We start from the raw sequence: 12946 nt of genomic DNA on the forward strand, positions 1-12946 counted from the left end.
ACCACTAACAGATAACTGAGGCATATTAAAATTTTTGCTTATTTGAGGGGCACCTTGGTGGCTCAGTCGGTTAAGCATCTGACTTCGGGTCGGTCATGATCTCATGGTTTGTGAGCTCGAGCCCCTCGTTGGGCTCTGTGCTGACAGCTCAGAACCTGGAGCCTGCTTCAGATTCTGTCTCTCTCTCTCTCTCTCTCTCTCTCTGCTCCTCCTTTGTTCATGCTCTGTGTCTCAAAAATAAATAATGTTAAAAATTTAAAAAAAAAATTTATTTGAGCAAAAATCAATTCAAATAGGGCAGTGACAAACCAGAAGTGATTAGGAGTGCTCACTGTCAGGAACTAGTGGAAAGATGTCTATAGAGAAGAGGTGGAAGCAAAGCAAGGAAATTATTTGATTGGCTATAGCCTAATTGGTTGCATTATTTGAGAAAATTGAGTTGGCTGTTTGTGATTGGTTGTGCTTAGGTTTCAATTTCCTAATCTTGAGGCATTATAGGCATAGGTTTTGGTTTGCTTGCCTATGCTACTAAGACATTAAAGCCACCTTAGTCTAATGGACTCCTTGTTTAATTAATCTAACAATACTTAAAGTGTGTTTTTTTAAGCAGGCCACAAGGGTGGTGTTTTTGTTTGTTTGTTTTTTAAATATCCATTTGACAATCACTCTTTTTTTTTTTTAAAGTACTTATTTATTTGAGAGACAGAGAGAGAGTGAGTGAGGGAGAGGGGCAGAGGGAGAGAGAGAGAGAGACAGAGAGAGAGAGAGAGGGAACGAATCTCAAGCAGGCTCCATGCTTAGCATGGAGCCTGATGTAGGGTGTGATCCCAAGACTCTGGGGTCAATAACCTGGGCTGAAATCAAGAGTTAGACACTCAACCCACTGAGCAACCCAGATGCCTGATGATCACTCCTCTTTAATTGAGGTATTAAGACCATATGATTATTGATATGGTCAGGTTTATATCTACCATCTTGGCCATTGTTTCCTATTTTTCTTGTCTGTTCTTGGTTTCATTTCTCTTCTTTCTCTACCAACTCTTGCATTAGTTGCATATTTTAAATTCCATTTTATTTCATTTGTTGGATTATTTTTTAAAACTCTGCATGTTTATTTTAGTGTTTGCTTTAGAGTTTACAGTATATATCTTTAAGGTATCACAACGGATCTTCAAATGATTCTACAACACTTCACCTATAATATAGAAACTTACAACAGTATACTTCAACTTCTTCCCTCTTGGCCTCAGTTCTATTGTTGCCATACATTTTAATTCTGCATTTATTATAAGCTCCACAACATATAGTTATTTTTTATTTAAACCATCAATCATCATTTAAAGAGAAATAAATAATAGGGGGAAAAAGCTTTTGTACTTACTCATGTGATTATGATTTCTTGTAGTCTTCATTCCTCTGTGTAGATCCTTGGTCTGCTGTTGCTATAGTTACTTCCAATTCCTCAAGTGTTACCTGTGTTTAGGGTATGGACGTGTCCACTCCACCCTCAGTTTAGGTCTTCCCTGGTATATGTCAGAAAGCCTCTCTCAGCATGCACCTTGGGCTCTTCCTGCAGTATCCCACTGTTGCTTGTTAGCCAATGTTTGTCAGTTGGCCTGGTGGTGAGGGCTGGAGAGTGAGTGCTCTGTTCTGATTCTCAGTCATGCGGGGACTATGCCCCCAGGTCTTGGAGTGGGAGGCTGTGTGTGATCTTCAAAGTTTCTCTCCTCCCCCTATGAGCAGTTCTGGACCTGGCACATATTCCTGTCTCTCCCTCAGGATCAGAGATGTGGTTTTTATTCTGTTGTCTTTCCTCAGTTCCATTTGGATTTATCAGCCTTCTAAGGCTGTGTTTATTGCCCTTCCTTCAGCACTTGGTTCTGCTTTTGTTCTGTAGGAAAGATAAGGAAATAGGTTCTGAGCATAGTTGCATGCCTTTTCTACAGCAACTGATATTCCCCTCTCCTGGTCTGTGACGGGAGGGTTGCTTTCTTAGGACTTTTGCTAATCATTTTTGTGAGTGCCCAGTGGGGTTATTGGAAAAAGTTTGCAAGTGGATGCAAATTTCCATGGTATCTGCGGCCCCCAGGGTTTTCATTTTCTCTTGCAAGCCCATATTAGGCCATTAACTAAATTCTCCCTGCTAGTGTATAGCAGTGCCTGCTTCAGGTAAGCAAGGGCTTGAGCCCCATCTCTCTTTGTGGGTGCCTTTTCTTAGATTTCAGGTCATGTGGTTGCCCTATGAACTGAGCTCTTTCATGGGTCCAAGAAAAGTGAATCTGCATATTTTCCAGATTTTTTGATCTTGTAAGTATGAGGATGGTGCTCTTTATAGTTTCCTACATCTCAAGCAGAAAACATTACTTTTAAAAACTGCATAGAGTTTGCTTGTATGCCAGTATGATACTTTATTAACCAGCTTTTTATTATGTAATACATTTGTTATCTCTTTTTGCTTTGCAAACTACCCCCCAAAACTTAGCACTTGAAAACAACATCTATTGTCTCCTGGTCCTCTGGTAATGAATTCAAGGGCAGCTTAGCTGAATTCTTCTGGCTCTGGGTCTCTCATGAAGTTTTAGTTAAGACATGGAGCTACAGTTATCTAAAGGCATGACTAGGGCTGGAGGATCTAATTCCAGGGTGGCTCATGACTGTTGGCAGGAGGCTTCAGTTCCTGCTACGTGGGTCTCTCCATACAGCTGCCTCACTGTCCTCTCAGTGTGGTAGCTCACTTCTTCCACAGTGAGTAATCCAAGAGAGAGAATGAGGAAGAAGCCAAAATGCTTTTTAGCACCCAGTGTGAAAAATCAATTACCATCACTTCCACCACATTCTATTTATCAGGATCATTAGTACAGCCCACACTCAAAGGGAGGGTAATTGGACTCTGCTCTTTGAAGACAGGAGTATCAGTTTGGGGATAAATTTTAACACTATCACAGACACTTAGGGTGTTCCCTATCTCTCACTGCTTGTTTTCCTGTTAAAAGTAGTGTTAAAATGAACACCTGTACCACTTGTTCATTTGTATGAATATATCATTAAAATGAATTCCTAGAAGTGGAATTGCTAGATCAAGTCATATACATATTTTAAAATGTTGAAAGCTATTAAAAATTGTCTTTTAGGGGCGCCTGGGTGGCGCAGTCGGTTAAGCGTCCGACTTCAGCCAGGTCACGATCTCGCGGTCCGTGAGTTCGAGCCCCGCGACGGGCTCTGGGCTGATGGCTCGGAGCCTGGAGCCTGGAGCCTGTTTCCGATTCTGTGTCTCCCTCTCTCTCTGCCCCTCCCCCGTTCATGCTCTGTCTCTCTCTGTCCCCCCCCAAAAAAAAATAAATAAACGTTGAAAAAAAAAATAAAAATAAAAATTGTCTTTTAAAAAGCTAGTACTAATTTACATTCTTACCAACAGTCTGAGAGTGCTCGTTTTTTTTGTATCTTCTCCGATACTATTATCAGAGTTTTAAATGCTGGACAGTCTGGTAACGAGAAATGAGTATCATTGTTTTGCTTCTTTTCATGTATTTGTTGGATTTTGAATTTCTTTTTTTTTTTTAAGTTTATTTATTTATTCTGGTGGGGGGAGGAGCAGAGAGAGGGAGACAGAGAATTCCAGGCAGGCTCTGGCTGTCAGCACAGATGTGGGGCTCAAACCAACAATCTATGAGATCATGACCTGAGTCCAAATAAAGAGTAGGATGCTTAATCGATTGAGCCTCCCAGGTGCCCCTTGAATTTCTTTTTCTGTGTATATTTGTGTCCTTTGTCCATTGTTTCTATTATTGTTGCTGATTTGTAAAAGCTCTTTATATATCATGGAAAATAAGTTTTATGCCCATGTTTTGAAAATGTATTTGTTTTGAATCTTTAATTGTTCTTTTTTTCTATATTTGTTTTTGCCTCTTGTGTAGTCTGAATTGTCAAGATTTTCTTTTGTAGCTTCTGGTTTTTGTTTTTGCCTAGAAAAGCTTTACTCTATTCAAAATCATTTTTAAACGTTTTGACTTGCATGATTTCTTTAAGTCACATAATTGAACAATATGAATAGTTTTAAGGGCTTATCCTCCCTCCCCCCCCCCGCCCCCAAACTGCTATACAGTGGTCCCAGCACCACTTTCACACACAATTCATCTTCTTTGTTCAGAACTAATTTGAAATGCCTTTTTTCATGCTTTAAATTCTGAGATGTATCTCGGTCCATTTCTAGATTCTCAACTCTGTTCCTCTAATGTTTGTTTATTCCCATAGTATGTGTTCTCTGGTAAATTAAAATACTATGATATAAACCTATAATTTTTGCTACTTTAATAGCCATTTTTGAAAGTTTACCCATACATAAAGAATGCTACCAGATTAAAGATGCAATTGACAAATATTTTATAGAGAATTGGTGCTGTGTTTTCTGTTTTCTCTGATAGTAAACCTGGAACACTAGAGACACTTGAAACATGTCGACTGAGTAAGCAAAAGCTAGTGTGGTAATAGAATCCTAGCCTAGGGGTTAGAGGACATGGATTCTAGTCCCTGCTTTACTTCAGGCTGGTAAGTGACAGTGACACAAAGTTGTCAAAGCTGTAGTTGGGGGACACGTGGATGGCTCAATCAGTTCAGCGTCTGACTCGATCTCAGCTTAGGTCATGGTCTCATAGTTTGTGAGTTCCAGCCCCACGTCAGGCTATGCATTGTCAGTGTGGAGCCTGCTTGGGATTCTTTCTCTCCCTTTTTCTCTGTCCCTCCCCTGCGCTCATGCTTTCTCTCAAAATAAATAAATAAACATTAAAAAGAAAAAAGCTGTGGTTGGGCAACAGCTTCCCAGCTAGGTTCCCAAGGAAACATCAGAAGGAAGGAACCTGGGACACCAAATGACTGTGTGGAGCAGAGCAGCCTACACACATAACCCACACTGTTTCATGAGACATAAATATTCTTTATGTTCCACAAAGAGAAGGATTCCGTGGTCAGTTAAGTTTGGGAAATCATGCAGTGTTTTTTGTTTTCTGCTTTTAAGTAGGCTCCATGGCCAATGTAGGGCTTGAACTCATGAAGCTGAGATCGAGTCACATGCTCTACCAAATGAGCCAGTGAGGCACCCTGAGAAGTCATGAGTTTAACAGAAACGTACAGACTTCCTTCACGAAAGAGTTCTCAGTTCCTTTAATTCACTAACTCGTATCAACCAAATGAGAAATCGAATATGTAGTATTCTAAAAATAGGTTAGAGAAATTTTTTTTCAGGGCACCTGAATGGCTTGGCCAGTTGGATGGCCGACTCTTGATCTCAGCTCAGGTCTCGATCTCAGGATCATGAGTTCAGGCCCTGCGTTAGGCTCTGTGCTGGGCATGAAACCTACATAAAAAAAAATTTTTTTTTGATTGTGAGATTAACTTATCGAACCCTTACACTCTTCCACCTACTTTGCAAAATATGCTCTGGGAAATGCTGGTTTAAAGGATCTCGAACTTCTCTCATTATTTGATAAGGCACAGCTGGTATTTAGTGCAGACTCAGACTCCAGCCAGGTTTCACAGACTCAGACTGCTTTTAGTGAACGGTTTCAGCCAGGGCACTTTCCTCCAGGGCTATAGCATTCCCACCCCTCACCAACAAGTTGAAATGCATCCCTCTCGTGGGCGACAGGCAACACTATAAAGCTATAAATGAATTGAATAACTAGTGCAACGTGGCTGCAAGATTTTATCTGATGGTTTTGAATTCTTTTCCGTTGACTCAAATAGACAGATGACATAAGTGTCACTCATAAAAGAGCCACTTTTTTTCTTGTTTCTCTCAGAGGACACCGATAAGCAGAGCAGCTGTGTGGGGCTTAGGCAAAGAAGCCAGAGTGGAAAGTCACAGCTGGCTACCATGAAGCACCTGGGGGCAGCATCAGCAATGATGTCCGGAACTGAAATGGCTCCTCTGTCGCCCACCTGTGATGCAGGATTTGTGGAGAGGCTCCTCACGTGAGGCCTGGGAGGTCTGGGCATTTTGAGCTCTGCCAGCACCAGCGAGGGTGGCTGCTTTTGTAGATACAGAAAACGATCGGGGCCCAAAGGATTGGGAGAGCTTTGGGCTGTCTCTGCAGTGGGCTCGTCAACGGTCAAAGTGTTTAAGAGGATCCAGGTGATGCGTTTTCTGACTATTCTAATAGTCAGAATCCAGAAGATTCTTCTGTCCAGCCCCAGTACTTACATGTTCTCACGGAGAAACGGATATGGTGATGGGTAAGACAACCGGAGAGAGCAAAGTAGAGAAGTACACTGAGAAATGTATTCAAGACTGACTGAATGAATGTGTTCTATAAAAAGTGTGAAAATATGCCATCATAGATCATGAAAGACTATACTTTCTTTTGACCTTGCAGACATGTCCAGTGCTGTTAATGCAGCAAAGGGCTCTGTGTGCTTTAAAAGCTCTCTATTGGGGCGCCTGGGTGGCGCAGTCGGTTAAGCGTCCGACTTCAGCCAGGTCACGATCTCGTGGTCCATGAGTTCGAGCCCTGCATCAGGCTCTGGGCTGATGGCTCGGAGCCTGGAGCCTGTTTCCGATTCTGTGTCTCCCTCTCTCTCTGCCCCTCCCCCGTTCATGCTATGTCTCTCTCTGTCCCCCCCCCCCCCCCCCCCGCCAAAAAAAAAAAAAGTTGAAAAAAAAAAGCTCTCTATTGATTCACAAGCTTGGGCTGGATCTGAAGTGGGTTCCCCACTTTGGGAAGGCATCCTCACAAACTTTCAAGGGGTGCTGAATGCAGTTACAGGCTATGATTGGTTCGACAAGAGCTCAGTTCCCACGGTGCTGGTCTGCAGAACTCCCCTAAGAGACCCGTGGGGGCTCTGCTCTACTCTGCCTCCTCTGCAGCTGGAGTCACCTGCACTTCACAGCTGGCTGGTCTCAACCCTCCTCCCTCCCCACGGATGTTTAAGAAGCAGGAATCAAAAGATAGAAGAGGGAGGCACTCACCTCCAAGAGTAAGTGGGAAGGAGTGAATGGACCAAGGATAAAGCCAGGAATGAGATGAACAATTCCAGGAATGACAAGTCAGAGGATCTTGTAAGCTGTGGTTGGAACCCTAAGATCAGGAAGAGCACTGACTCCTGATGTCGCTCCCTACTCTCTTGCAGACTGGCTGTGAGGACCAAATGAGGTCCTACCTGTCAAGCACCAGGGACTTTCTGAACCCTGTGGCCCAGTGGCCTCTGTCAATGCATTCTCTCTGCCATGCATCCCTCCTCTGTGCCTCCGTGCCTATGCATGACCAGGATATCCTTCTCCTTCTCCACTTGGAGAAAACGCTTGCTCCAGGAGACCAGCTCAGATGTCAGCCCATCCCTGACTACATCAGGAAGTCAGTGGCAGGGTTCTGTGCCCCATAGTATTTGTCACACTGTGTTGTGATGATCTGTTTCCACATCTGTCTCCCTCAACTGCACTGAGAGTTTCTCACTCACCTTCATGCCTCCGTGGTCTCTTCTGATGCCAACACCTTCTTGAGGACAGGGGTGCTCAGGAAATAGGTGTTGAGTAGGATGAACAAACAAATAAATAAATGGAACAATGTAGGTTGGAAAATAATGCAAGTAGAAGGAAATAAGATTTCCTATAGGTTTGGGAAGAACTTTATTTTAGTGTGCAAATAATGAATATTGTAGTCTACAAATTTGAAACACATTCCATCAAGAAAGATACTTTGTCATTAGGAAAGGGGCACAAGAGAGTAGCTCCACAACATAACTTTCTCAAAACTTTCAAAGAACACTCTGCTGGACAATTGTGAAGAGCCTTTCCCTGATAGTCCGTCCCTTAGTCTCTGCCCTTTTTTGGCCATGAAAGTCCAAGGGCTTCTTTATGAGCACAGTGAGACACTTATTTTTGTTTTCTTGAATTCTAGAACTATTTTCTTAAGTCACATGGGAGACAGTCCTCAGGTGTTTAAGAAAAAAGTTCCCACTCCATTTTGGAAACAAATCAGGGGACCAAAAACTTAGCTAGATCCCATGTCCAGTGAAAAGTTGAAATCAAATCACCACAACAATTCCCAAACTAACTAAATTCAAAACTAATACTCTAAAAGTAAACAACTCCAGAGCTCAGTGGGTTGCTTATTTGCCATATTTCTCAGCTTTCAGCCATCCTTCTAGTCTCAGCTTTGTGCCCCCAGGGCCACTCACCTCCTTTGCCAGCTTGCTCCCTGTCAGCTTTGGCCAATAGGGCAGACTGATGGGAGGACCAAGGAGGCGAGAGCGACCCCGTGTGCTGACTTCCTGCCAGCGTCCCCCTGGCAACTGCTCTTCACGCTGAGAGCAACAGCTGATTCCAGTAGCTGCCCTTTGCCATTTTCCCAACACTTCCACAAGCAGCCTCATCACCCCGCCTTCAGAGACTCCAGCACCAGCTGGCAGCACCCTCTATGGAGAGTTCTGCATCCAGCTCTTGGACCAAATTCCGACTCGTGGGACACCTGTCCCATGGGGCAGCACCTCCCCCTCAGACTGTGGGCCACCTCCATCCAACCTCTTCCCTTTGCTCCTTCAGCCAGTGGGCTGGTAGCTGCTCCTTATGGCTAACATCTCCATGATCTCACATTACCACGTTTTCTCCTGTTAAAATCTCCAATAACTGGGTAACAATTCCTTATACTATATTCTCTCTGTTAAAATAACTGCTGTTGTGTCTTTCTCTTGTTTGGATCCCCTAGACTAATTCTAATAGTAAATAATTCTGAAAATAAATCTGAAAATAAAATAAGTAAAAATACAAAATAGAAAAAAATTTTTAAATGGCAAAGATGTAACTAAAAAGAAATGGAGAATAAGTTACCGAAAATAAATCAAAACTAAATATGTCCAAATCTCTGAAAATAAAAAATTCAGGAAATATAATGCTCAAAAATGCAACAGCTGAAAATAAAATAATTTAAAACCAAATAACTAACATAAATAAATGGATGTAAAATAAACAACCCCAAATCTAAACTGAAAAAAATAAGTGTGACTATAAGTAACTCTAAAACTAACAAGGGAAAAACCTCTAAAATAACTAAAGTTTTTTAGTTATATCCAGACAAAGTTTAGACACTTTGTCTGGAAATAATTTTAAATAATTCTAAAACTTTCAGTGAATTATTAGCAGTCAATAAAAAACTAAAAATAATTTGAAAATTCCAATAACTAAAAAAAAGAATAACTATAAAAGTAAATAACTCAAATACTAATAATTGTAAAGATAATTAAAAATAATTCTAGAGCTAATTTGGAAATGTGTAACTTAAAATAACTGTATACAAGAAACTGAAAATGAATAACTCAAAAACTAAATAACCCTGAAAACAAAATTATAAACAGATAACTTTAAAACTATAAAATTAAATAACTAGAAAACTATAAATAAAAATAAAATTAGACGAAAAATAATAAAACAAAAATAAAAATAACTGAAACTAATTTAAAAACTAATAAATCTAAAAACGAACGACCTCAGACGTTAACATTTGTAACCAACCCTCTCTGAAAGGATACAATCCCGTTACAAAGTAACACAAACACCACAGGAACATTCTTTTGGTGATTTAGGGAGAAGAACACAGGGCTGCCTCTGTAGTTTCTGCTCTTCCAAGGTTCGCAAAGGAGATTCTCAACGAATCTCCCCACTCCCATCCCAGGAAAAATCTGACAATGTCTTCAGGCATTTTTGATTGTCATAATTTGGGTGAGTGGATGGGAGAGCGGTTTTACTGGCATCTGTGGGTAGAGGCCAGGGATGCTGCCAAACACTAGACAAGGCAGTCCCCCCTCCCCCCCACCCCGCCCAAAGAATTATCCAGCCCCCAAAGTCTAAATGCCAACGTTGAGAAACCTTGGGCAGGACCCCGCAGGACTGGGCTCCGCTAACCTCTGCAGGAGCGGCAGAGCAGCTCGGGGGGTCGCGGGCGTTTGCACGAAATCCCGGCACTCGAGTAAGCCGGTGTGGAGCAGCCCCGAAGTTCGCGGACGGCTTCAGCTAGTCCCGGCGCCCGCGCAGGCGCGTATGAAGCAGCCCCGAGGTTCGCGGGCGTCTGCACGGAGTCCCAACGCTCGCGCAGGCGCCTGGGGAGCAGTCCTGAGGTTCGCGGGTGTCTGCACGGAGTCCAGGCGTTCGCGCAGGCGCGTGGGGAGCAGCCCCGAGGTTCGCGAGTGTCTGCACCGAGTCCTGGCACTCGCGCAGGCGCGTGTGGGGCAGCCCCGAGGTTCGCGGGCGTCTGAGCCGAGTCCCCAGGGCTAACGCTGACGCGTGTGGAGCAGCTCCCAGGTTCTCAGCGGCCCTCGCCGGGAGGGTGGCCTCCGCGGGCAGGCCGTGGGCTCTTCCTCAGGCTTCTGGAAGGCGGTCCTATCTCACCCCACCCCCACCCCAGCTGCAGATCCGCAGGGTCCGAGGCGGCCCCTTGGCTGCTTTCCCGCTGGAGGGTGGGCCGGGCCCTCGACGTCCGCAGCAGGCCGGGCCCGGAATGGAGGCGGCTTGGGGCGGCCCGGCCGAGCGGGGGAGCCGCGGTGTTCTAGAACCGGTGTCAGTTCTCGGGGGAGGGGGTGCGCCGGCATCGTTCCCTCGCCCGCTCTGCTTTCGCCCGGAAACTAGTCGCGTCCCCCGCAGGGCCGAGCAAGGCAGCGGGCACCGCAGCGCTCTCCTTAGTTGTGTTTGTTGGCCTAAAATTCCAAGAAGAAAGTCAGAGGAGCAACGGCTAACAGATTCGCTTACTGTTTGTTCTTTCTCTTTCACACTCAAACGTCTTCATCGCCGCTTTCCTTTTTCCCCTGGACGCTTTCTCCCGTTTCCAGGACAGATTTGGAGGAACACGTTTCATAACTGTCGTCCAACTGGAAGAGTCCGGACAGCTGGAAGGGAGGGGACAGTGGTGAACCCTCAGAGTTAGCAGGGCCGAGGAGTGCCCAAGCCCAAGCCAGGCGCGACCTGTGATTCCCGCCGGCGCCGGCGGGTTGGGGCCCACCCTAGTTCTCCCAAGGGGTCACTGGGGTCCCGGCAGGAGCCCCACATTTATGATCAGAAGCCAGAGCAATGCGAAGGAGATGGGGATGAGGGACATGCCAGGCCGGGAGGGTCTGAGACACTTCGCAGAGCCAGTGACCTCAGCTTCCTGGGTTAGGCCTGGTCCTTATGGGTAGGCATCACGAAAAGGGGAGGGACATGGAAGGGGGAGAGAAAGAGGAGGCAGGAGAAGCTGGTGAAATCGAATTGAGGGAGAAAATGAAGGAGATAAGAAGGAAATAAATTACACTCAGAGCACTGTTCTCCTTTTCCATATCTTCTGCACCTTCGGGATGGTCAAAGGTTTCCATGGAGGTAAACTCCTTGCTGGAGCAGCCTTGGGGAAAGAAAGGAAGAATTTGACCTGCTGTGCAAGAGAGGGCCTGGGAGGATTCGTTCTGCTGCCAGTGGCCAGGTGTCCTAGGAGGCAGTGCCTGTCCCCGTGAACCTCTTCTCCCCATCTCTAACTCCTGCTCTCCCAGGACCTGGATGGCTTCACCTGGGTGGGAGGTGGAGGTCTGTCCTCTTAAGGTTCACTTTTCCAGCTCAAATTTGTAACCATGACCCCGAGAAGATCTGTCTACGTGGTGTTCATAGCCCTACTCCTGGTCCTCCAAGAAAACGGTCAGTCTTTTTGTGCTTGACAACCTTCCTGTCCTCCACCCTTCTTCCCTCTCTTCTTTTCCCCCTTTTCTCGCCCCTGATTCCTATTTCTTTGGTAGCCTCTGTCACTGCTCTTCCCATGGGAAATCAGAGGAGTGAGTACATCCTGCCTCTCTCTTCCAATGAGCTGATAAACCGATTAGTCACCACTGTGCACCTGCCATGAGCCTGGGGCTAAGACACTGAGGGGAACAGCAATCTCCACCAAACACTGAACCCTACTCTGTGCCTGCTGGGATGCCAGTTTGTCAAAAGTTAAGCTTCACATGGCCCTCTAAGGGCCTTAGCTCCATTTTACAGATGAGAAACTGGGATGAGAGAGGAATAATCACTTGGCCATGTTCCCTCGGCTGCAAGCACTGCAGCTGGGTTCTACAAGTCTTGTCTTTACCTCTCACTGAGCTTCAACGGAATAATCAATCTTGCAGGAATCTGAGTGCAGGACCAAGTCTCTGTTTGGTGACAACTCAAGGGCAGGGGTTAGGGTATGGCCTTGAAGGGCGTGGACAGGGCATGGGGGGTGAGGGCATTCTGGACACAGGAAATGAGAAGAGGGAGCTGAAGGAGTCTACAGTTGGAGTTAGTGGCACAGTTCTGTCAGCAAGCAGGAAGTGCGCAAGTGGGAGCTCCCTGACCTGCTGCCCAGAGGACCCCCAAGCTGCATTCTGGGGCCTAGGGTTCTCCCCAGGGCAGAAGTGGGGGGGGGCCGTGCCAGCCAAACTGGGAGCAGCCAGGCAGCCCTTTCCTGGAGGCCTCCAGGAACCCTGCCTGGTGCCGGAGGGTTTTGAGGCAGCTGGACACAGTGTTCTCAGATTGCAGCAAACTTGCTTTAAGTTCCAGTCCCCAGAAGTGGTGGGGTGAGGGGTAGAGGGCAGAGGAGAAACTGGCTCCCACCGCCCTCCTCCAGATGTGACTCAGGGACATCTGCAGTAACGCCCAGAGACTCCTCTTTAGGGTGGTCATCCAACACGATCCCCTGATGCCCAGAGCAGGCAGTGAGGACAAGGAATGGCAGTCTTGCTGAAAGGCTGTAAGGGAGGAATGGAGAAGACTCGCCCTTGACCACCTACCATGGGAACAGAAGGGTTGAGTCTCCAGGGGCTGTGGCCTCAGTGTCCCAGACAAAGCCAGGCCAGCAGGGCTGGGGTGGGGTGAAGGGTAGTGGCCAGGGACCCCAGAGCCACCCACTGGGAGGCCAGGGGTGAGGCCGGGCTCTGAGGCCTCTGGCAACCATGGAGCACTCAGGGCCTGGGGCTGGCAGGGCTG

At 45.9% G+C, this 12946-nt stretch overlaps 2 protein-coding genes across 2 annotated transcripts in view; both read right to left on the reverse strand.

Annotated features, from left to right (window-relative positions):
* The window catches only part of LAMP3 (lysosome associated membrane protein 3), a 51256-nt gene extending 43729 nt beyond the window's left edge, over positions 1 to 7527 (reverse strand). The window contains exons 1-3 of the mRNA XM_086674817.1: positions 7450 to 7527; positions 5244 to 5350; positions 1382 to 1891 (exon numbers count right to left, since the gene is read on the reverse strand). Coding sequence (XP_086530943.1) covers positions 1382 to 1412 — 31 coding nt within the window. The 5' untranslated portion in view covers positions 1413 to 1891; positions 5244 to 5350; positions 7450 to 7527. The remainder of the gene's footprint in view (positions 1 to 1381; positions 1892 to 5243; positions 5351 to 7449) is intronic.
* A 3041-nt stretch (positions 7528 to 10568) lies between these two features.
* Positions 10569 to 12946, reverse strand: part of MCF2L2 (MCF.2 cell line derived transforming sequence-like 2) — a 267461-nt gene continuing 265083 nt past the window's right edge. Inside the window, exons 26-27 of the mRNA XM_086674819.1 lie at positions 11266 to 11354; positions 10569 to 10866 (exon numbers count right to left, since the gene is read on the reverse strand). Coding sequence (XP_086530945.1) covers positions 10753 to 10866; positions 11266 to 11354 — 203 coding nt within the window. The 3' untranslated portion in view covers positions 10569 to 10752. The remainder of the gene's footprint in view (positions 10867 to 11265; positions 11355 to 12946) is intronic.

The sequence above is a fragment of the Puma concolor genome, chromosome C2, assembly GCF_028749965.1.
Source record: "Puma concolor isolate L17-30 chromosome C2, mPumCon1.1.hap2, whole genome shotgun sequence".
Lineage (NCBI taxonomy): Eukaryota > Metazoa > Chordata > Mammalia > Carnivora > Felidae > Puma > Puma concolor.